Source organism: Hypanus sabinus, chromosome 31 (genome assembly GCF_030144855.1).
Source record: "Hypanus sabinus isolate sHypSab1 chromosome 31, sHypSab1.hap1, whole genome shotgun sequence".
In the NCBI taxonomy this organism is placed as follows: Eukaryota; Metazoa; Chordata; class Chondrichthyes; order Myliobatiformes; family Dasyatidae; genus Hypanus; species Hypanus sabinus.
This window is the reverse complement of record NC_082736.1, coordinates 30,845,918-30,870,300: the sequence shown is the minus strand read 5'-3', so window position 1 is coordinate 30,870,300 and position 24,383 is coordinate 30,845,918. Positions and strand designations below refer to the sequence as shown.

General features: G+C 57.0%; 2 protein-coding genes across 2 annotated transcripts; one reads left to right on the top strand and one right to left on the bottom strand.

The window, feature by feature from the left end:
• Positions 1 to 10,074: 10,074 nt before the first annotated feature.
• fkbp2 (FKBP prolyl isomerase 2) lies at positions 10,075 to 22,304 on the bottom strand. The gene is made up of 5 exons (XM_059955319.1): positions 22,094 to 22,304; positions 13,134 to 13,246; positions 12,477 to 12,523; positions 11,878 to 11,913; positions 10,075 to 10,223 (listed from the first exon to the last, which is right to left on the bottom strand). Exons 1-5 carry the CDS (start codon positions 22,265 to 22,267, stop codon positions 10,162 to 10,164), a joined length of 432 nt encoding a protein of 143 aa, XP_059811302.1. The 5' UTR covers positions 22,268 to 22,304; the 3' UTR covers positions 10,075 to 10,161.
• Positions 10,234 to 11,871, top strand: LOC132384033 (uncharacterized). The gene is made up of 2 exons (XM_059955318.1): positions 10,234 to 11,266; positions 11,375 to 11,871. Exons 1-2 carry the CDS (start codon positions 10,569 to 10,571, stop codon positions 11,700 to 11,702), a joined length of 1,026 nt encoding a protein of 341 aa, XP_059811301.1. The 5' UTR covers positions 10,234 to 10,568; the 3' UTR covers positions 11,703 to 11,871.
• Positions 22,305 to 24,383: the final 2,079 nt, after the last annotated feature.

Genomic DNA, 24,383 nt, shown 5'->3' with positions numbered 1-24,383 from the left:
GGCCCTCCGAGCCTCCCTCCAACCCCGCGAGGGCATGATGGGAGCCCCGCGCCCCCGCTAACGCCCTGGAGGGCTCCCAGCACACGTGGGGCTTCTCGTGTCAACGGAGTGTCCTGGCCCGGTAGGGAAACGCCTGGGATGGGAAAGTCCGACAAAAAATAAAAATGGCGGGCACAGCCCAGTCCATCGCTGGCAAAGCCCACCCTACCTACAAGGAGCAAGAAAGCCACATCCATCGTCAAGGCCGCGCTCTCTTCGGGAAGGAGGTACAGGAGCCTCAGGTCCCACTCCACCAGGTTCAGGGACAGTTATCACCCCTCAACCATCAGGAAGGAGGTACAGGAGCCTCAGGTCCCACACCACCAGGTTCAGGGACAGTTATCACCCCTCAACCATCAGGAAGGAGGTACAGGAGCCTCAGGACCCGCACCACCAGGTTCAGGAACAGTTACTACCCCTCAACCATCAGGAAGGAGGTACAGGAGCCTCCGGACTCGCACCACCAGGTTCAGGAACAGTTAACACCCCTCAGCCATCGGGTAGAAGGTACAGGAGCCTCAGGACTCGCACCACCAGGTTCAGGAACAGTTAACACCCCTCAGCCATCAGGTAGAAGGTACAGGAGCCTCAGGACCCACACCACCAGGTTCAGGAACAGTTATCACCCCTCAGCCATCAGGAAGGAGATACAGGAGCCTCAGGACCTGCACCACCAGGTTCAGGAACAGTTATCACCCCTCAACCATCAGGCTCCTGAACTGGCCTGGACAGCTGCACTCATCTCAACCCTGAGCTGACTCTACGAGCCACAGACTTCGAAATCTCTTTACAACTCGCATTCTCGCTATATATTTTAAACGTCAGCCCCCTTTTGCTTGCGTCTAGCTTTTCGTAAATGTTGTTCCTCCCCCCACCCCTGCTCACAAGAAGAAAACCATAGCTAGTCATAGACCTGGTCTCCCCAGTCTCTTTTGTTTAATGCCTTGGGCCGATTGCATCAGGCAAGGGGCCCCTAGGTAGAAGGGGTACCTACCCTTCGGCCCAACCACCCTGCGAGTCCCAATTTCCTGCTGTCGGCCCATGTCACTCTCGACCAGCCCCTCCGAGATCCCTTGTAAACCTTTACTCTCGGCCTAAGCTTTGGCCCCCTGGTGTTGGACTCCCTTACCCGAGGGTACAGGTGGTTACTGCCAAATGCGACCGGGCTCCCCGCAGTTTTAAAACACTCGTGGACACGGCCAGCTCCATCGTCCAGGGCGTCTTCAAGAGGCGCTGCCTCCGGGAGGTGCCATCCGTAACGGAAAGCCCTGGCTGTCCGGGGCGTGCCCTCTCCCCGTTGTGGAGAAGGTACAAGAGCCTGAGGCACCACACTTCACCTTTTGGGGAGGGCCCCTTCCCCACCGCCATCGGATTGATGATCGGTCTGTGATGGGGCACCCAAAGCGCACTTGGGTAGTAAACTTACTCAAGAGCAGGACCGGGGCCTTCTTTGGCAAACTCGAGCACGCCCGCGGGCCAGACAGTTCTGCAGGGATCCGAGTCCCAATTGTCCCTTTGCTTGATGCTGGGGCACGTGGCCGCTCCCAGCCGCCTGACACCATCCCCCTGCTCTCCCCGGCCCACGTGCCCCACAAGATCCTTTGGCCCGTCACGACACAACCTCATTCAGAGGACGTGGGTGAGGCGGCGACAGTGACAAAACTTAAGACACTTGGACAGACACGGAGAGGGTTTGAAGGGATGTCAGTCGAACACTGACTTGGAATGACACCCCGGTTGGCCTGGGCCAGTTGGGCCACAGGGCCTGTTCTGTTGCGGTAATGACTCCGGGAATCCTGTATCCGATGGAAAACTGGAGACTCTTTTACCTTCACGACCCCAGGGAGGAGCAGTGGGCATTTTAGACAATATGTTTCCGTTTGTGGGTTCGAAGTGGAGTTGTGGCCAAGAACCAATCAGCAGCAGCCGTATTGAATGGTGGGATGGGCTCCGGAGGGGGGCCAAATAGCCAACAGTGGCTCCTATCACGGTCCCTGACGAGGAAGGGCATCTTCCTGTCCCACAGAGGGATTTGCCAGGGCTGCACAGGAGCTGAGCACACATCCGGTGACTTTGCAGTGTGTCAGCAGGAAATAACTCGTTAGGCCAGCGCCTGGGCTGATTCAGCGGCTGAACATTTGACAGAAACATGAGCCTTAGGTGCGGACTGAGCAAAATTATTCTCCCGTCCCGTCACACGCTCCTGGGGTCAGACACAGAGTGAAGCTCCCTCCACACCGTCCCATCACACACTCCCGGGGTCAGACACAGAGTGAAGCTCCCTCCACACCGTCCCATCACACACTCCCGGGGTCAGACACAGAGTGAAGCTCCCTCCACACCGTCCCGTCACACGCTCCTGGGGTCAGACACAGAGTGAAGCTCCCTCCACACTGTCCCATCACACACTCCCGGGGTCAGACACAGAGTGAAGCTCCCTCCACACCGTCCCATCACACACTCCCGGGGTCAGACACAGAGTGAAGCTCCCTCCACACTGTCCCATCACACACTCCTGGGGTCAGACACAGAGTGAAGCTCCCTCTACACTATCCCATCACACACTCCCGGGGTCAGACACAGAGTGAATCTCCCTCCACACCGTCCCATCACACACTCCCGGGGTCAGACACAGAGTGAAGCTCCCTTCACACCGTCTCATCACACACTCCCGGGGTCAGACACAGAGTGAAGCTCCCTCCACACCGTCCCATCACACACTCCCGGGGTCAGACACAGAGTGAAGCTCCCTTCACACCGTCCCATCACACACTCCCGGGGTCAGACACAGAGTGAAGCTCCCTCCACACCGTCCCATCACACACTCCCGGGGTCAGACACAGAGTGAAGCTCCCTTCACACCGTCCCATCACACACTCCCGGGATCCATAAGACATCGGAGCAGAATTAGGCCATTCAGCCCATCGAGTCTGCTCCGCCATTCCATCATGGCTGATCCCAGATCCCACTCATCCCCACACACCTGCCTTCTCTCCATATCCTTTGATGCCCCGGCCGATCAACTTCCACCTTAAATCTACCCACGGACTTGACCTCCACCGCAGATTCACCACCCTCTGGCTAAAAAAAATTCCTCCTTACCTCCATTCTAAAAGGTCGCCCCTCAATTTTGAGGCTACGCCCTCTAGTTCTGGACACCCCCACCAGAGGAAACATCCTCTCCACATCCACCCTATCTAGTCCTGTCAGCATTCCGTCCCTAGGTTTCAATGAGATCCCCCCCGCATTCTTCTAAATTCCAGTGAGTCCAGACCCAAAGCTGCCAAACACTCCTCATATGTTAACCCCTTCATTCCCGGAATCATCCTCAAGAATTCCTCTGGACTCTCTCCAAAGACAACACATCCCTTCTGACGGTGCTCAAAACTGTTGACAATACTCCAAGTGTGGCCTGACTGGTGTCTTATAAAGGCTCAGCATTAACTCCTTGCTTTTATATTCTATTCCCCCTGAAATAAATGCCAACATTGCATTTGCCTTCTTTACAACAGACCCAACCTTCTGGGAGTCTTGAACGAGGACTCCCAAGTCCCTCTGCACCTCTGATGTTTGAACCTTCTCCCCGTCTAGATAATAGTCCGCACTATCGCTCCTTTTACCAAAATGCATTATCGTACATTTCCCAAAAACGTATTCCATCTGTCGCTTTTTCCCCATTCTTCAATTTGTCTAAGTCCTGCTGCAATCGCATTGCTTCCTCAGCACGACCTACCCCTCCACCAGTCTTCATGTCGTCCGCAAACTTTGCCACAAAGCCACCAATTCCATTATCCGAATCACTGACAGACAATGTGAAAAGTAGCGGTCCCAATACTGAGCCCTGAGGAACACCACGAGTCACTGTCAGCCAGCCAGAAAAGGCCCGTCTTACTCCCTCTCACTGCCTCCTGCCTGTCAGCCAATCTGCTGTACATGCCAGTACCTTTCCTGTAACGCCACAGGATTTTATCTTGTTAAGCAGCCCCGTGTGTGGCACCTTATCAAAAGCTTTCTGAAAATCCGATTGAATGCACCCACGGCCTCTCCTTTGCCCACCCTGCTTGTTACTTCCTCGAAGGACTCCAACAGATTTGTCAGGGAAGATTCCCCTTCACAGAAACCAGGCTGACTTTGACTTATTTTATCATTAGTCTCCAGGTTGCCTGAAACATTCTCAGTAATAGACTCCAGCACTTTCTCAACCACTGAGGTTAGGCTAACTAGCCTATAATTTCCTGTCTTTTTCCTTCCTCCCTTCTTAAAGAGCGGAGTGACATTTGCAATTTCCCAGTCCTCCGGGACCATGCCAGACTCAAGTGATTAATGACCAATGCATCGGTCAACCCTTCAGCAACCTCCCTCAGGACTCTGGGGTGTAGTCCATCTGGTCCAGAGTCAGACACATAGTGAAGCCCCCTCCACACCGTCCCATCACACACTCCCGGGGTCAGACAGAGAGTGAAGCTCCCTCCACACCGTCCCATCACCCACTCCCGGGGTCAGACACAGAGTGAAGCCCCCTCCACACCGTCCCATCACACACTCCCGGGGTCAGACACAGAGTGAAGCTCCCTCCACACCGTCCCATCACACACTCCCGGGGTCAGACACAGAGTGAAGCTCCCTCCACACCGTCCCATCACACACTCCCGGGGTCAGACACAGAGTGAAGTTCCCTCCGCACCGTCCCATCACACACTCCCGGGGTCAGACACAGAGTGAATCTCCCTCCACACCGTCCCATCACCCACTCCCGGGGTCAGACACAGAGTGAAGCCCCCTCCACACCGTCCCATCACACACTCCCGGGGTCAGACACAGAGTGAACCTCCCTCCACACCGTCCCATCACCCACTCCCGGGGTCAGACACAGAGTGAACCTCCCTCCACACCGTCCCATCACACACTCCCGGGGTCAGACACAGAGTGAACACCCCTCCACACCGTCCCATCACACACTCCCGGGGTCAGACACTAGATGGCGCTCTCTCCACACCGTCCCATCACACACTCCCGGGGTCAGACACAGAGTGAAGTTCCCTCCACACCGTCCCATCACACACTCCCGGGGTCAGAAACAGAGTGAAGCTCCCTCCACATCGACCCATCACACACTCCCGGGGTCAGACACAGAGTGAAGTTCCCTCCACACCGTCCCATCACACACTCCCGGGGTCAGACACAGAGTGAATACCCCTCCACACCGTCCCATCACACACTCCCGGGGTCAGACAGAGAGTGAAGCTCCCTCCACACCGTCCCATCACACACTCCCGGGGTCAGACACAGAGTGAACACCCCTCCACACCGTCCCATCACACACTCCCGGGGTCAGACACAGAGTGAACACCCCTCCACACCGTCCCATCACACACTCCCGGGGTCAGACACAGAGTGAAGCTCCCTCCGCACCGTCCCATCACACACTCCTGGGGTCAGACACAGAGTGAAGCTCCCTCCACACCGTCCCATCACACACTCCCGGGGTCAGACACAGAGTGAATCTCCCTCTGCACCGTCCCATCACACACTCCCGGGGTCAGACACGGAGTGAAACTCCCTCCACACCGTCCCATCACACCCTCCCGGGGTCAGACAGAGTGAAGCTCCCTCCACACTGTCCCATCTCACACTCCCGGGGTCAGACACAGAGTGAATCTCCCTCCACACCGTCCCATCACACACTCCCGAGGTCAGACACATAGTGAAGCCCCCTCCACACCGTCCCATCACACTCTCCCGGGGTCAGACACAGAGTGAAGCCCCCTCCACACCGTCCCATCACTCACTCCCGGGGTCAGACACAGAGTGAAGCTCCCTCCGCACCGTCCCATCACACACTCCCGGGGTCAGACACAGAGTGAATCTCCCTCCGCACCGTCCCATCACACACTCCCGGGGTCAGACACAGAGTGAAACTCCCTCCACACCGTCCCATCACACACTCCCGGGGTCAGACACAGAGTGAAGCTCCCTCCGCACCGTCCCATCACACACTCCCGGGGTCAGACACAGAGTGAATCTCCCTCCGCACCGTCCCATCACACACTCCCGGGGTCAGACACAGAGTGAAACTCCCTCCACACCGTCCCATCACACACTCCCGGGGTCAGACACAGAGTGAAGCTCCCTCCACAAATGGACTCAATAGGGGTCCATTCCCACCCTCACAACGACCCTCAGTGGGAGATTTCAGCATGAAAGTCCTTTCATTATATCGACCCTGCTGAAGGATGGTCAGTCCCTAACCCGTCACACCTTTCATGCTCCGGACTAGTTTCACAGGCTTGGACGGGGGTAATGGACCAGTGGGAGACAGAAATTAGTTTAAATAATTGATTGCAACTACACAGATGGAGAGCGGAACATAGCGGCAGTTTCACTTGTTGAAGCCTGCAATTGAGAGACGGTCCCTAGGAGCCCAATGCGTGAACTACACCGCCCCCTGCTGCCGGATGGGGGGGACGACAGGAGGGATGGAGGGTCAGATCCAATGGAATTCCCGTCTCCCGAGGCAAATTCCGTACTCAGCACAACGTCCCGGCGTTTGGGAGGAAATTGTCAATTTTACTGATGCAACTGCAGAGCAATTGTTAGACACAGGGAGGGGTGTAGGGGCCGGGGGTTTACAGAGATGGGGAGGGGTGTAGGGGCCGAAGGGAGGTCACAGAGACGGGGAGGGGTGTAGGGGCCGGGGGTTTACAGAGACGGGGAGTGGTGTAGGGGCCGGAGGGGGTTACAGAGACAGGGAGTGGTGTAGGGGCCGGAGGGGGTTACAGAGACAGGGAGGGGTGTAGGGGCCGGGGGTTTACAGAGACGGGGAGGGGTGTAGGGGCCGGAGGGGGTTGCAGAGACGGGGAGGGGTGTAGGGCCAGACGGGGTTACAGAGACGGGGAGGGGTGTAGAGACCGGAGGGGGGTTACAGAGACGGGGAAGGGGTGTAGGGGCCGGAGGGGGTTGCAGAGACGGGGAAGGGGTGTAGGGGCCGGAGGGGGGTTACAGAGACGGGGAAGGGGTGTAGGGGCCGGAGGGGGGTTACAGAGACGGGGAAGGGGTGTAGGGGCCGGAGGGGGTCACAGAGACGGGAAGGGGTGTAGAGACCGGAGGGGGGTTACAGAGACGGGGAAGGGGTGTAGGGGCCGGAGGGGGTTGCAGAGACGGGGAAGGGGTGTAGGGGCCGGAGAGGGGTTACAGAGACGGGGAAGGGGTGTAGGGGCCGGAGGGGGGTTACAGAGACGGGGAAGGGGTGTAGGGGCCAGAGGGGGGTCACAGAGACAGGGAGGGGTGTAGGGGCCAGAGGGGGTTACAGAGACGGGGAAGGGGTGTAGGGGCCAGAGGGAGTCACAGAGACAGGGAGGGGTGTAGGGGCCAGAGGGGTTTGCAGAGACGGGGAGGGGTGTAGGGTCCGGAGGGGTTTGCAGAGACGGGGAGGGGTGTAGGGTCCGGAGGGGTTTACAGAGATGGGGAGGGGTGTAGGGGCCGGAGGGGGTTACAGAGACGGGGAGGGGTGTAGGGGTCGGAGGGGGTTACAGAGATGGGGAGGGGTGTAGGGGCCGGAGGGGTTTACAGAGATGGGGAGGGGTGTAGGTGCCGGAGGGGGTTACAGAGACGGGGAGGGGTGTAGGGGCCGGAGGGGGTTACAGTGGCGGGGAGGGGTGTAGGGGCCGGAGGGGATTGCAGAGACGGGGAAGGGTGTAGGGGCCAGAGGGGGGTCACAGAGACAGGGAGGGATGTAGGGGCCGGAGGGAGGTCACAGAGACAGAGAGGGGTGTAGGGACCGGAGGAGGTTGCAGAGACGGGGAGGGGTGTAGGGGGCGGAGGTGGTTGCAGAGACGTAGAAGGGTGTAGGGGTCAGAGGGGGTTACAGGGACTGGGAGGGTGTAGGGGCCAGAGGGAGTCACAGAGACAGGGAGGGGTGTAGGGGCCGGAGGGGGTTGCAGAGACGGGGAGGGGTGTAGGGGCCGGAGGGGATTGCAGAGACGAAGAAGGGTGTAGGGGCCAGAGGGGGGTCACAGAGACAGGGAGGGGTGTAGGGGCCGGAGGGGGTTACAGTGGCGGGGAGGGGTGTAGGGGCCGGAGGGGATTGCAGAGACGGGGAAGGGTGTAGGGGCCAGAGGGGGGTCACAGAGACAGGGAGGGGTGTAGGGGCCGGAGGGAGGTCACAGAGACAGGGAGGGGTGTAGTGACCGGAAGGGGTTGCAGAGACGGGGAGGGGTGTAGGGGCCGGAGGGGGTTGCAGAGATGGAGAAGGGTGTAGGGGTCAGAGGGGGTTACAGGGACTGGGAGGGTGTAGGGGCCAGAGGGAGTCACAGAGACAGGGAGGGGTGTAGGGGCCGGAGGGGGTTGCAGAGGCGGGGAGGGGTGTAGGGGCCAGAGGGGATTGCAGAGACGAGGAAGGGTGTAGGGGCCAGAGGGGGGGTCACAGAGACATGGAGGGGTGTAGGGGTCAGAGGGAGTCACAGAGACGGGGAGGGGTGTAGGGGCCAGAGGGAGTCACAGAGACGGGGAGGAGTGTAGGGGCCGGAGGGGGTTACAGAGACGGGGAAGGGTGTAGGGACCGGAGGGAGTTGCAGAGACAGGGAGGGGTGTAGGGGCCGGAGGGGGTTACAGAGAAGGGGAGAGCTGTAGGGGCCGGAGGGGGTTACAGAGACGGGGAGGGGTGTAGGGGCCGGGGAGTGTAACAGAGATGGGGAGGGGTGTAGGGGCCGGAGGGGGTTGCAGAGATGGGGAGGGGTGTAGGGGCCGGGGAGTGTAACAGAGATGGGGAGGGGTATAGGGGCCGGGGAGTGTAACAGAGATGGGGAGGGGTGTAGGGGCCGGGGAGTGTAACAGAGATGGGGAGGGGTGTAGGGGCCGGGGAGTGTAACAGAGATGGGGAGGGGTGTAGTGGTCGGAGGGGTTTGCAGAGACGGGGAGGGGTGTAGGGTCCGGAGGGGTTTGCAGAGACGGGGAGGGGTGTAGGGTCCGGAGGGGTTTGCAGAGACGGGGAGGGGTGTAGGGTCCGGAGAGGTTTGCAGAGACGGGGAGGGGTGTAGGGTCCGGAGGGGTTTGCAGAGACGGGGAGGGGTGTAGGGTCCGGAGGGGTTTGCAGAGACGGGGAGGGGTGTAGGGTCCGGAGGGGTTTGCAGAGACGGGGAGGGGTGTAGGGTCCGGAGGGGTTTACAGAGATGGGGAGGGGTGTAGGGGCCGGAGGGGGTTACAGAGACGGGGAGGGGTGTAGGGGTCGGAGGGGGTTACAGAGATGGGGAGGGGTGTAGGGGCCGGAGGGGTTTACAGAGATGGGGAGGGGTGTAGGGGCCGGAGGGGGTTACAGAGACGGGGAGGGGTGTAGGGGTCGGAGGGGGTTACAGAGATGGGGAGGGGTGTAGGGGCCGGGGAGTGTAACAGAGATGGGGAGAGGTGTAGGGGCCGGGGAGTGTAACAGAGATGGGGAGAGGTGTAGGGGCCGGGGAGTGTAACAGAGATGGGGAGGGGTGTAGGGGCCGGGGAGTGTAACAGAGATGGGGAGGGGTGTAGGGGCCGGGGAGTGTAACAGAGATGGGGAGAGATGTAGGGGCCGGGGAGTGTAACAGAGATGGGGAGGGGTGTAGGGGCCGGGGAGTGTAACAGAGATGGGGAGGGGTAAATCAGGACAGCGGGAGTGTCAAGACTTCGAGGTGTACGTCCGCGTCGTTAACCCTTCCAGGCAGACAGGGCTCGCCTGCCGTTTTAGGAGACGGAAAACTCCGCTGCCTTGAGGATATACCCACCCAGGGGGGAGGCTTCGGGGGGTAAACCCCCAGGGAAATACCCAGAGCTGGAGTCCCTAAGGCAGTCCTACGTTGAGTTCAGTGCCTGCGATGCCGCCGGTGCCAAACTGCATCGGTCTCTGCCGTTCCTCTGGCCTCGTCAGATGCCTGGAGAGCGGGCGCTTGTGTGTGAGTGTGCGAGCGCGTGTCGCAGAGTGTGCTGCAGTATTTAGAATCGTCATTCCGGGATAGCGGCCCGGTGAGTCCCCACAGCTGCCCCCTGTGACACAGACTCGAGACCAGGGTAAGGCGGGAGAGCTGCTGTTTATTTTGTGTGTGTGTGTGTGTGTGGGGGGGGGTTGGGGGGGTTAGGACCCGAGGGTCTTCCCCACCCCTACAGTTCCGCCCGCCGCTCGATCTTCAGCAACTCCACCTCGAAGATCAGCGTCGCTCCACCTAAGGGGGGAGGAGGAGAATGGGAGGGGTGTTAGTGACGGCAGGACGCGGTTCCCGCCCACTCCCGCGTCTGTCCCTGCGGCCGAGCACGAGACACGCGCCACGCGGTGGGGCACGCCGGCAAAGCCAATCAGAGAGCAGGCTCCGTGCACGCACAATCACAGGGGGCCGGCGTGCACGGTACTGCCACGCACTCACAATCTACAAGTGCACTCACACAACTACAGGCACACGCGCAGACTACAAGCACATAGTACAACTACAGGTACAAGTGCTCTCACACACGCAGACTCCAGGCCGTCGTGGACACTCTTAGTCTGACCTCTACCCTTTGACCCGTCGGGTATGGGCGGCCCTGCCACGCTAAAGCAGAAAGCCCTGACTCCAGCCAACGTAGCTCCCCGGGTCACTGAGGCACAAGGCCGTGGTCCCCTTGCAGGTCACACACTAACTACGAGGACACACATTCGCCGGAGAGCTACAGGTTCTTGTGAACGCTCGAACTCCAGATGCAAACAGAAACTACAGGCGAACACATTCGCACAAACTGCAGGCACAGAAAGAGTACAGGCTCTACCGCCCATCCAGACACACACACACTCACTCTACAGGTACATGCTTACACAGAAACTACAGGCGAACACATTCGCACAAACTGCAGGCACAGAAAGAGTACAGGCTCTACCGCCCATCCAGACACACACACACTCACTCTACAGGTACACGCTTACACAGAAACTACAGGCGAACACATGCGCACAAACTGCAGGCACAGAAAGAGTACAGGCTCTACCGCCCATCCAGACACACACACACTCACTCTACAGGTACATGCTTACACAGAAACTACAGGCGAACACATTCGCACAAACTGCAGGCACAGAAAGAGTACAGGCTCTACCGCCCATCCAGACACACACACACTCACTCTACAGGTACATGCTTACACAGAAACTACAGGCGAACACATGCGCACAAACTGCAGGCACAGAAAGAGTACAGGCTCTACCGCCCATCCAGACACACACACACTCACTCTACAGGTACACGCTTACACAGAAACTACAGGCGAACACATGCACACAAACTGCAGGCACAGAAAGAGTACAGGCTCTACCGCCCTTCCAGACACACACACACTCACTCTACAGGTACACGCTTACACAGAAACTGCAGGTGCATGGGTACACCAAAAACTACCAGCACACAAGGACGACAGGCACACGCGCGCACCCCAAACTACAGCGTGCGCACAAACAAAAGCTGGAGATGTCACAATCAGAGAGTACAAGTGAAGGAATCGTCTGCTTACAGACACGTCCGCGCCGGGATGGACGAGAGGCCGGAGAGGGACTCCGCCCGTCTCTGCCCGAGCGACAGGAAGAAACGGCGTCGCGGTCAGACGCTTCGCGATGCCAGCGAGCCGGGTTCAATCCCCGCCGCTGCCCGCTGGAGGGTTTGTATGTTCTCTCCCTGTGACCGCGTGTCAGGAGGTTAATCAGTCCCTGTAAATTGTCCCGGAGTTCGGCGAGGATTTGGAAAGCGCAAGGGCCTGGAAGGGCCCGTGCCGGGGCCCTAAGTCGGAGTGCTTCCGGGCTTCGGGCGTGCGTATGGGGGTGGGGGGGGAATGAGTCACTGCTTTTGTTGTTCTCACCTGGGATCTTCGGTGGAGCGCCTCGGTCACCGTACCCTACGGGGGAGAGGAAACGGCGTTAGAGCAGATCCAGCACGCGGTGGGGGAGAGAGGGGAACAGGGGCATGAGTGAGGATATGAGGAGGGGAGGAGGGAGTGTGGCAGGGTTGGTTGGTAGGAACAAGGCCATGGAAGGGAGGGGGCAAGGGGGAACGGAGAGGAGGGGGGAACGGAGAGGAAGGCGGTGACAGGGGTGGAGGGTGAGGTGATGGGGATGAGGGAGTGAGATGGGGGTGGGGGGTCAGGTGACGGGGTGAGGGTGACGGGGGTGAGCGAGTGAGGGTAGTGGGGGTGAGTGAGTGAGGGTGGTGGGGGTGAGTGAGGTGATGGGGTGGGGGGGTGAGGTGACAGGGGTCAGGTGATGGGATGAGGGAGTGAGGGAGTTGTGGGGGTGGGGGTCAGGTGACGGGGTGGGGTGATGTGGGTGAGGGGAGTGGGGTGATGGGGTGGGGGTGAGGAGACAGGGTGTGGGAGGTGGGCTGAGTGACCAGGGTAGGGACTGAGGGGGATCGCAGAGTGGGTGCTCACCCCCCCCACCCCACCCCCTCCGCACAACCTACCTAGCTCCGGGGGAATGACGAGCTTCCTCTTCTCCCCCTCGCACATCCTGGCAAAGTGGAGACAGGGTGAGTGACAGGAGGAGGCGGTCAGAAGCCCCCTGCCCCACCCCCTCATCATTACCCCACCCCCACTCACCTTTCACTTCACACCCTCTCCCTTTCCTACCCCATCCCTCCCCTCGCCCAAACACCCCTCCCAGCCCCTATACAAATCGCTTCTCCTCATTCCCCATCTCCTCGAACCCTTTCCCTCCTCTGCACCCCAATTCCTCCCTCTTCCTACCCCCACATCCACTCCACCTCTCCTCTCCCCCTCCCACCCCATTCCCCCTCACCCCTTCCTTCTTTCTCCTCCAACACCCCCATCCCTCCAACTCCCTCCTGCCCTTCCCTCTCCCCTCCCTCCTGCTCTCCTCCTCAATCCTCCCTCACCCCTTCTTCCTCCGACTCTTCCTTCCCCTCTCAGCCCTCTCCTACCCTCCATCCCGCTAACCCCCCTCCAACAACTCTCCTTTCCTCCTCCTCTCCACCCCTCCCTCTATCTCTCTCCCCTTCCCCTTCACTCCTCCCTCACCCTATCCCTCTCCTCCTCCACCCCTTTCCCCTCTTCCCACCCCCTTGACTCTCCCCTCCACCCCTCCTCCCCTCACTACTCACCCGAGCAGCCCCTGGTCCCACCCTTTGATGACCTGCCCGGTGCCCAGGGTGAAGGTGAAGGGGGTCCCCCGGGGGATGCTGCTGTCAAACTCCGTCCCGTCCTCCAGTTTCCCCTGGGGTGGGGGGGGGGGGGAGAGAGAGCGACTGTCAGTGTTGGGCTCAGACCGGACCGCCCTCCCTTCTCCCACAGACGGACACCCCACCCCCCTCACCGTCCAACCACCGATACAGACAGACAGACACACACAGTCCGCGAGGAGTTTTCACGGCAGGGAACCGGAGCGATTTGGCCCGACCCAGGTGAGGTAAAGACTTCAGTAAAATTTGCGAAAATACACAGAACAACTAAGGGGTGGGGGGGGGGGGAGCTCGAGAGTTCAAACAGTTCGATTTAACATCAGAGAACACAACCTAGAATTCTGACTGTTCACAGGCGTCCACGAGACAAGAAATCCCATGGAATGAATGGCAGGAACATCAGAACCCCCTCCCATACAAAGCACAGGCATTAACCCTCCCTTTTCCCCCACCCACAGCAGAAGCGCCAACCCCTCCCCCCACCAAGCAGGCAACAGAAGCCCCCGAAGAGACCTAGATACAGAGAGCGAAACAAAAACGACAGCACCTCGTTATATCCGACAACCCCCCTCTCCCCAGCCGGGGGTGGGGGGGGAGGGGAGAACGAGAGCTCGCTGCTCCGAAGTCAGAATCCTCCGTGTCGCTCCCCTGGCCCCCACTGCCCTCTCGAGGACTGGGGGGGGTGGGTAGAAGGGTACATTCCTCCCGCGGCGTGCGTGGGTTTCCCTACGGGCGCTCAGCCGTGAGTCAGGCCAATTTGTGAGCTGGCCGGTGATCGTAAAGCCGTCCCGTGGATCAGGCCAAGGGTCGAACGGGCCCGTCGCGCCGCAAGGGCCGGTTCCGCGCTGCACCGCCGAAAATAAATAACCCGAGAGCATCATCGGCCGTTAGCTTGTCACTTCTAACACCGGCACTGAGAAAGGCGTTCGACCTCGCCAAAGGTCACCCAGTTAGCCAATATTCACGGTGCTGAGATGCAGCTTTCGACATCAGACACCCTCGGGTAGGTGCCCCAGCCGCGGATGATCAGGCCCTGGCTTGTATCCCAGCAGCATTGATCCGCGGGTCACTCCTCTCGGTCCGTAGCCACCTGGAGGCTCGCTCACAGCCTCTGTGACGGCCCTGATGGCTGGACCCTGCAATGCTGAGGAGAGAGTCGGCTCTGCAGCGTGAACGGCCAGCAAAATCTCGGCCTCCGTCTCTGGCACACCTCTACCAGCTCCTGGTATCTGGCCTCCTCGATCCGGTCTTCCCGAGGAGCTGCCAGTTCTGCTTTCTGACAGAGTCAGGCCTCAGTCGGGATCAAGTTCAGAATCACCGGCAAATGCTCAAAGGTACGTTAATGTCACAGAAAGGTAGGCAGTCTACGCCCTGAAATAAAAGCACAAAATGCCCGGCGGAACTCGGCAGGCCGGGCGGGCAGCATCTGTGGGAGGAGGTAGTGAGGACGTTTCGGGCCGAAACCCTTCATCAGGAGTGAAGTAACGTGGGATGGTCGAGGGGGGGATAAGAAGTGGGGGGGAGGGATGAAGTAGAGAGCTGGGAAGTGATCGGCTGCAGGGAAATGGGCTGGGGGGGGGGGAAGGTGGAGAATGATGGGAAATAAAAGAGAAAGAAAGGTAGGGCTGGGAGGAGAGATTATAGTGAGGGGGGAAAAAAGAGAGAGAAAGAGAACCAGACTAAAATAATAGATAGGGATGGGGTAAGGAGGGGCAGGGGTATCAACGGAGGCCAGTGAGTTGGATGTTCATGCCGGCAGGAAGGAGGCGACCTAGACGGGAGATGAGGTATTGCTCCATCGACCTGCGTGTGGCCTCATCTTGACGGTAGAGGAGGCCATGGACAGACATGTTGGAGTGGGAGTGGTCTGTGGAATTGAAGTGTGTGGCCACGGAGATCCCGCCACTGCTGGAGGACTGAGCGCCGGTGTTCGGTGAAACGGTCTCCCCGTCTGCGGCGGGTCTCCCCGATGTATAAATGGCCACATCGGGAGCACCGGATACAGTATATCACCCCAGTTGACTCGCAGGTGAAGTACAGAAATGCCATTTCTTCGTTCAGAGTGGTGACAGGAGCCAGGCCGTTCTCCTTGTGCCCAAGTAAGAGCGACTGAGGGACAAGTTTGAGCGTCATCGAACAGGACGGATCTCAACAGGCCCTTCGGCCGCCAACGTCGTACTGAACCAATCAAATAGCCAATCTCGCCTGCCTGTACGCAATGTCCCTATCTCTCCACTTCCCTCACGGTCACGTACCTCGTACCCCGGTGAGATAGGGGCATGCCTGTCCTGGCACGCGAAGCCAGCTCTGCCGGACTGGGCGGAGGGCGTCCAGACCGGAGGTGACAGTTCGGGCCCCACTCTCCTCGCGCTTCCGCGACGTTTACTCCTTTCTCCGCCGCGCCGAGGGCTTCCCGTCCGCGAGCTTTCGTAGCGATCTGCCCCGCTGTGTGACGAACTGAGGCCTCGGGCCTACTCCCCAGGCTTCGTGTCGGCGGACTCTAATCTGGTTCCGAATGCTGTCGATTGCTTGAACTGTTTGTACAATATGTTTGTGTCGGTCTATCTGTCTGTCTCTCCCCCTCTCTGTGCACTGGGTGTGGGCCTTTCTTTAAAACGGGCTCTTTTGCGCCTCTTGTTTTGTGTAAGCAGACAAATCTCAAGGTTCAATAATTTGAACTTTGAACTTGAAATCTGCAGCAAGATCCAACGGCCAGGGAGCTGGTTCTGGACACCCCAGCCCAGTACAGGCCTTCGGCCCTTGATGTTGTGCCAACCCATATAATCCTTTAAAAAAAGTACTAAACCCACACTACCCCATAACCCTCCATTTTTCTTTCATCCATGTGTCTATCCAAGAGGCTCTTAAATACCCCTAATGTTTTAGCCTCCACCACCATCCCTGGCAAGTCATTCCAGGCACTCACAACCCTCCGTGTAAAAAACAGATGTCTCCCCTAAACTTTCCTCCTTTAATTTTGTACCTATGCCCTCTGGCGTTTGCTATTGGTGCTCCGGAAAACATCCACCCCATTGGTGCCCCGGGGACTATCCACCCCATCTATGCCTTGTAGACCTCTATCAAGTCCCCTCTCATCCTTCTACGCTCCAAAGAGAAAAGAACCAGCTCTGCTAACCTTGCCTCATGTGACTTGTTCTCCAAACCAGGCAATATCCTGGTTAATCTGCTCTGCACCCTCTCCATCGCTTCCAGCCACGCCCTGTGGAGAGTGACGGTCACGGTCACTTACTGCAACCAGGGATGGCCCCATTCGTGATGACCACTCATCCCACTGGACCTGGGGAGGGCACCGCCCCAGAGCGATGGCTTCGCACAGGTCTCTCTCCTGTCATCGCTGGACGACCAACACCAACATCTAAACATCTCTCAACACTACACGTTCAACTCAAATGCTAAAACCGTGCTTCTACACGGCCCTGAAGCCAGAACGAAGGAGATGCTCAAAAACTGCAGGCTTTCATCAACCAGAATCCTAAATTAAAAACCACCACGGTTTCCTCGGCTGCGTAAGTCTAGGGACGATGAACTCCTGCCATGCCAAACGTGAGATCGAGCCGCGCTCGATCCCGCCCCCAAACCCTGGTGCGTGTGGACGCCGTGTCACGAAATATCAGACGGTACACTGAACACGATTAGAGGAATTATATTTATCAAACCTTCACTGAAGGGTTCATATCGTGTAAGGGGGTATCTTCTTTCTTTAAGTCACTGCCTGTGTTAATCAAAATGGCTTCGTTGTTTTGTTGAAAGTAGGAATGCTTCTTTGCTGAGATAAGTGCTTTTCTCTCTCACTTTGTTTGGGTTAAAATGACTGATAATGAGAATTGTATTCATCTGTTGGCCAATTGGGATTAATGTTGTTCTTCCTTCTGGGTCTGTAAGCTAGTGTTGGCGGGCTTTTGGGGAGTCGGCGCAAGGGGGAGGGGCAGGGGAGAGGGAGGGGGGAGAGGGGGAGAGGGGGGAGGGAGGGGAGAGGGGAGGGGAGAGGGGAGGAGGGAGGGAGAGAGGGGAGAGAGGGGAGGGGAGAGGGGAGGAGGGAGGGAGAGAGGGGAGAGAGGGGAGAGGGGGAGGGAGGAGAGAGGGGGAAGAGGGGGAGAGAGAGGGTGGAGAGAGGACACGATGTTGTAAGCTGGGCGACGGAACGGACCCCGAGTGGGGGTCCGAGGCCAGGATTTTCGGCGAGGAGAGGAGACGAAGACAGACATGCCGGGGGTGCTTGGTCGATCACTTCGAGTGGCCCTGAGCTACGAGTCGAGGAGTTCGGAGGGGATCGAATGGTGGCCAGAAGACTTCAGTAATTGAGCTCCAAAGGCTGTGCATGAAGTGGTTTGGACTTTGATAAGTTTTGGTGCCTTTTCTTTATTTTCTTTTCTTTCATATATACTGTATCGTTATTAATCACTTAGTTCTAGTAATCCCTATAAGATGTAATCCTTTAATCGCACATGGTGTCCTGTCTGTTATTTGGTGAGTTGGGGACATCATACAGCATCCACACCAGCTGATTTCCCAGTCTGGCGGGGCCGAAGGCTGCTCCCCCGAGATGGTAGCGAGCTGACCGAGCCTGAGGCCTACCAGGGGGCTGCATTGGGGCTACAACCGAATAACCAAAAAGAAAAGGGCCCATTCTAATTAAACGGTCAATCGTGCACGTGTTGGAGCTCATCTTGAACTCCTCTGTCACTCGCGCGCTGGGCCCTCGGTCAACATGAAAGCTCACGCCGCTTTCCGAATGTCGCTCGCGATCCATCTCGCACTAACGGGTCTCCCACCGGATCGTCCGCCACGACCGGTTCACCCCAGCGTCTTCTCTCTCCCCAGCTCCTCTCGGACAAAAGCCCCAAAGCCCAACCATGGCGTCATTCAGCAGAGAAACCTCCTGCTGAGGGTAGCAGACACCGACAGAATCAACAAACTCATTCGTGAGGCCAGTGATGTTGTGGGGGTGGAACTGGACTCTCTGACGGCGGTGTCTGAAAAGAGGATGCTGTCCAAGTCGCATGCCATCTTGGACAATGACTCCCATCCACTCCATAATGTACTGGTTAGGCACAGGAGTACATTCAGCCAGAGACTCATTCCACCGAGATGCAACACTGAGCGTCATAGGAAGTCATTCCTGCCTGTGGCCATCAAACTTTACAACTCCTCCCTCGGAGTGTCAGACACCCTGAGCCAATAGGCTGGTCCTGGACTTATTTCCACTTGGCATGATTAACCGATTATTTAATTATTTATGGTTTTATGTTGCTACATTTCTTCACTATTCTTGGTTGGTGCGGCTGTAACGAAACCCAATTTCCCTCGGGATCAATAAAGTATGTCTGTCTGTTAATCCGACCATGCCAACTGGAGGGGCATGGGTTTCCCCTCATCTTCAACAAAAGCCCAAAATTTAGCTGAAGACAAGCGGCTTTCACGGAACAGCACGACATGAAATTCATACAGCAGAGCAGTTTAGAAAAAAAGCACAAAGCAGGGCATTACATCATCATCAAGATGGCCTGACAAAGTAACCAAACAGACGCTGTGGGGAAAGTACCCACCACAGAGGTACAAATACGGGAACAGAAACGGAGGTGGACGAGGAGGCTGACCAACGACGTCAGCGGACAGGCGCTGAAAACGGAATCCCGGAGGGCAGAGAGAAGGGGGACTTCCAAAAAAAAAAGGCACGGAGGAGGGAACGTCAAGGCCCGAAATTAGACAATGGGCACCCTCCCCCTCGAGAAATTACCTCAGAAAAGTTCTGGTCGTCCCACGATAGGGCGTTGAGGGTGCAGAAAAGGCTCATCGAAGTGCTGCCTGCTTCAGAGGGCGCATTTCCTCTAATTTGTCATGATCCAGTGTGCACAAATATCGTGCAGTATTTTTTTCCAAACCCAGTGACAACAACATGTGCACACTGAACTTTTACTGCTAAACCTGAAGCTCTTGCACGTCAGGATTCTAAATATCTTGCGAGTTCTCCAGCAACTTCTGCACCACGACGATACACACAGGTGACAGCAGCTTCTGCAAATATTTCTCTTGGCCGCGCGTCCCTGACCTCACGGGCTTCCAGCGTCGTAGCTTCTCCTGTCCCGTTAAGCCGTTCCACTTCGGACGAGCTCTCAAGTTCTTCCGCGCTTCACGCCCTTTGCCCCTTTGGAACCCGGTGCGCAGAGAACCAATAATTCCCTCAACAGAAACGGCGCAGATGAGCCGGTTCCGAAACCTGCGGACAAGTCGTGGCAAACTCCGCGCCGCCCGCGCCCGAAACCGGGAAAACAGAAAATCGCGAGAAACACTTGTCGCGCCGATGAGGTAGAGGGCGACGAACTTCTGCGGGCGGTTTAAAATCCCCTTTAAAATCGGCCTGTACACCGTGGAGCGAACGTGCTCGCACGAGAGGCTGGACAAGCTCGGGTTGTTTTCTCCGGGGCACCGGAGGCCGAGGGGGGCGGGGAGGGATCTGGTAGAGGTTTATAAGATTATGAGATGCACAGACAGAGTGGAGAGGGAGTTATCTGTTTTTGATCTGATTTTTCGCCGGTTTGGCACAACATTGTGAGCCGAGCGGCCTCTCCTGCGTTTTATGATGCGGCCTGAAGGTCACCATTGGCCAATAATCCACCAGGAGCTAAGGGCCCAACTTCATCCACCTCCCGGGGCAGGTACCAGGCATCCAGCACTCGGAGTAAAAAACTTACCCCTCACATCCCCCTTGAACCTACCCCTCTCTCCTTCAACGCATGTCCTCTGGTATTAGAGGAAAAAGGGAAAAGATACTTGCTGTCTGTCTACTCCGTCAATGCCTCTCATAATCTTACAGAGTCAGAGAGAAGTACAGCACAGAAACAGGCCCTTCAGCCCATCTAGTCCATGCTGAATTATTTAATCCGTCTACTCCCACCGACCTGCACCGCGACCACAGCCCACCAGACCCTTCCCATCCGTGTACCCGTCCAAACTTCTCTTAAACGTTGAAATTGAGCTCACGGGCAGCACTTGTGCTGGCGGCTCGTCCCGCGCTCTCACCACCCTCCGGGTGTTGGTCGTTAATACCAACGACGCATTTCACTGTGTGTTTCGATGTACACGTGACAAGTAAAGCCGATCTCTTTTTGACTTTGTCTCTGTGTAGCGCTGTCGGACTGTAGTTTGCAAGAAGCGTCTTCAGTAAACAAAAGATAATGCCAGGTTGTCATGGAAACCTATGGAATATTGAAAGGCCTAGATAGAGAGGATGTCTCCTATAGTGGGGGAGTCTAGGACCAGAGGACACAGATAGAGTGGAAGTGGAGTGGATGTTTCCTATAGTGGGGAGTCTAGGACCAGAGGACACTGATAGAGTGGATGTGGAGAGGATATCTCCTATAGTGGGGGAGTCTAGGACCAGAGGACACAGATGGAGTGGATGTGGAGAGGATGGTTCCTATAGTGAGAGAGTCTAGGACCAGAGGACACAGATAGAGTGGAAGTGGAGTGGATGTTTCCTATAGTGGGGGAGTCTAGGACCAGAGGACACTGATAGAGTGGATGTGGAGAGGATGTTTCCTATAGTGAGAGAGTCTAGGACCAGAGGACACAGATAGAGTGGATGTGGAGAGAATGTTTCATATAGTGGCAGAGTCTAGGACCAGAGGTCACAGATAGAGTGGATGTGGAGAGGATGTTTCCTATAGTGGGGGAGTCTAGGGCCAGGGGACACAGATAGAGTAGATGTGGAGAGGATGTTTCCTATAGTGGGGGAGTCTCGGACCAGAGGACACAGATAGAGTGGATGTGGAGAGGATGTTTCCTATAGTGGGGGAGTCTAGGACCAGAGGACACAGATAGAGTGGATGTGGAGAGGATGTTTCCTATAGTGGGGGAGTCTAGGACCAGAGGACACAGATAGAGTGGATGTGGGGAGGATGTTTCCTATAGTGGGGGAGTCTAGGACCAGAGGACACAGATAGAGTGGATGTGGAGAGGATGTTTCCTATAGTGGGGGAGTCTAGGGCCAGAGGACACAGATAGAGTGGATGTGGGGAGGATGTTTCCTATAGTGGGGGAGTCTAGGGCCAGAGGACACAGATAGAGTGGATGTGGAGAGGATGTTTCCTATAGTGGGGGAGTCTAGGGCCAGAGGACACAGATAGAGTGGATGTGGAGAGGATGTTTCCTGTAGTGGGGGAGTCTAGGACCAGAGGACACAGATAGAGTGGATGTGGAGAGGATGTTTCCTGTAGTGGGGGAAGTCTAGGACAGAGTACAAAGCTTCAGAATACAAGGACGTCCCTTTAGAACAGACTCATAGAAAAGTTCAGCAGAGAAAAAGGCTCTTCGGCCCATCTAGTCCATGCCAGACCACTTAAGCTGCCTACTCCCATGAACGTACGGGGACCACAACCCTCCACACCCCTCCGATCCGTGTACCTGTCCAAACTTCTCCCAAACGGTGAAATCGAGCTCGCATGCACCACTTGTGCTGGCAACTCTTTTCAGTGAAGAAGTTTCCCCTAATGCTCCCCTTAAACCTATCACCTTTCACCCTTAACCCGTGACCACTGGTTGTCGTTTCCCCCCCCCCAACCTCAGTGGAAAAAGCCTGTTGCGTTTACGCTATCTAAACCCCTCGTAATTTTGTACACCACTATCAAATCCCCTCTCAATATTCTACATTCCAAGGAATAAAGTCCCAGTCTCTTCAATCTTTCCCTATAACCCAGGTCTTCCAGTCCTGGTAATTTGTAAATCTTGTACGTGTTTTTAGAGTCCGGTTAACGATCGACGACAGCTCTACACACACTCTCCCCTCCCTCCTCACAGACTGACCCACACACCGCTCCCCGGACAGAGCAGCCCCCTCCGCGGAGGGCGGGGCCGCCACTCACCGTGTAGTGCATGTGCAGCGTGTCGCTCTTGCGGGACCTGATGGGGCAGTTGTCCATCCGCTTCTTGACTCCGATCTGCAGCTTCCTCTTCTCGCCTCCGCCGTCGGCCCGCGAGGGGGCGCAGAGCGAGCCCAGCACGAGGGCGACGAGGGGCAGCGCCAGGTCCGGCTTCATGGCTGTAACCCAAAGCGCCGGAGGGGGGGTCAGGCCGACCGAGAAACACCCTCCCCAGCTGCTGCGCCGATCCCGGATCCCACTCAACCCCGTACACCTGCCTCCTCGCCATATCCTCTGATCAGGAAACAATCAACTTCCGCTTTAAGTACACCCAAGCACTTGGCCGATGGCTGGCATGTGGTGGGTTGGCCTTCATTGGCCGTGAGGTAATGTCGCAGCTGTATAAAACCCTTGTTAAACCTCACTTAAAAGATTCAACAGGCAGTCCCCGAGATATGAACGTCCGACTTACGAAAAACTCGTACTTACGACTGACTGAGGAAGGAGAACGCCGTCCGCCATTTTAAGTTGGATCATGACGCCGTCCGCCATTTTAAGTTGTTGCCGTTGACACTGTGTTGAGTGTGTAACTTTGCATTTGGCTTAAATTTTTCTTAGCTAGATTCACCCTTTTCCAGTCAGCACCGCCCCAACTTGTCCCATTTAACCTTAGTGCGGCAGACTTTAGGACCCGGGGAATTCAATGCGGTGGACTTTAGGACCCAGCAGAGCTCGGGACCCAACACCCGCAGTGTTTCTGCTCTGGAAAACGATCGCGATTGAAAATAAAGTGGAAATAATAAAGCGATCAGAAAGAGGTGAAACGCCATCGGTCATTGGAAAAGTGTTTGGCTACAATGGGCAATGATCGGAACAATTTTAAAGGATAACATGAGAATAATGGAGCATGTGAAAAGCCCTGTACTGATGAAAGCTATAATTATTACTAAGCAACGCGGTGGTTTAATTATTGAATTATATACGTTTCTTAAGTGTCTTATATGCATAGAAAGGTAAAATATAAACGTTTGACTTACTGACACTAAATAATACCGGATGTACTTGTTCTGACTTATGTACAAATCTGACTGAAAGACGGACTCAGGAACGGAACTCGTTCGTAACCTGGGGACTGCCTGTATTCAGTTCCGGTCTCCGCATTACAGGAATGATGCTGGAGGTTTTAGAGAGGGTGCAGAGATTCACCAGGTCGCTGGCTGGATTAGAGAGCGTGTCTTGTGAGGAGAGGCTGAGCGAGCTGGGGCTTCGGAGTGAGGGAGGATGAGAGGTGACTTGATAGAGGTGGACAAGATGATCAGAGGCACAGATCGAGTGGAGGGCCAAGGGCTTCTTCCAAAGGAGGTGTAGGGCGCTCCATCCCTCCGCGAGCCTGCGGGTCACCCTTGGGGAAAGGTGTAGCACCTCCCCTGACCAGGGTGAAGCCAGACAAGCAGCCGGTTTCCATCACAAGTCCTGGTTACGCGACGGCTGACGCCAGGCGGACAAACTTTGAAGAGTACTGATAATATCTGGGGCTCACACGTCTTGTAAAGAAACTGCCCAGAAGGCAGAAGGCCACCCTAATGCAACACAGGTTCAATCCTCGCCCCTGTCTGCGAGCAGCTTGTGCGTTCTCCCCGTGACCCGGCTCCCCCCCCCCCCCTCCACAGTCCAAAGTCGTACCGGTTAGAGTTAGCGAGTTCTGGGCGTGCTACGTCGGTGCCCGAACGTGGCGACACCCGCGGGCTGCCCCCCAGCACACCCTGGGACTGTGCTGGCCGCTGGTACAAATGTCGTGGTTCACTCTTTGCCTCGAGGTGCGTGTGACCAGCATGGAGTCAGCTGAAGATCGACAAACTTCGGGAGGGTCAGGGGTTAGGGGTTACAAGGGCGGAGCTGGCGGACGGGCGCCACCCTAAGGGCAGGACAAGTTAGATGGGCCGAGCGGCCACCCCTCTCTCTCTCCTGGCACCGGCACAGCCTCGAACCCCTCCCAAAGTGCCGGAATGGAGGAGGCGGGGTGGCGGGGCGTTGGAGACACAGCAAGATCCCACAAATGCCCGGTTCTAGACACGCAAGGGGTGGGTTCCTTCGGCCCTCCCGTCACCCCCCCCCCGATTTCCACACCCGCCTTCTCTCTTTACACTGCCCTGTTTTGCACACTCATTTAGGGTGTGCACACTTATTCACCCCCAGAGCACCGTTACCACTCTTCTCACCTCCTCCAGGTGCCTTACACCAGTTCCACCCCCCCCCCACAAAAGTCCAGTTGGCACACTTACCCCCCCCCCCC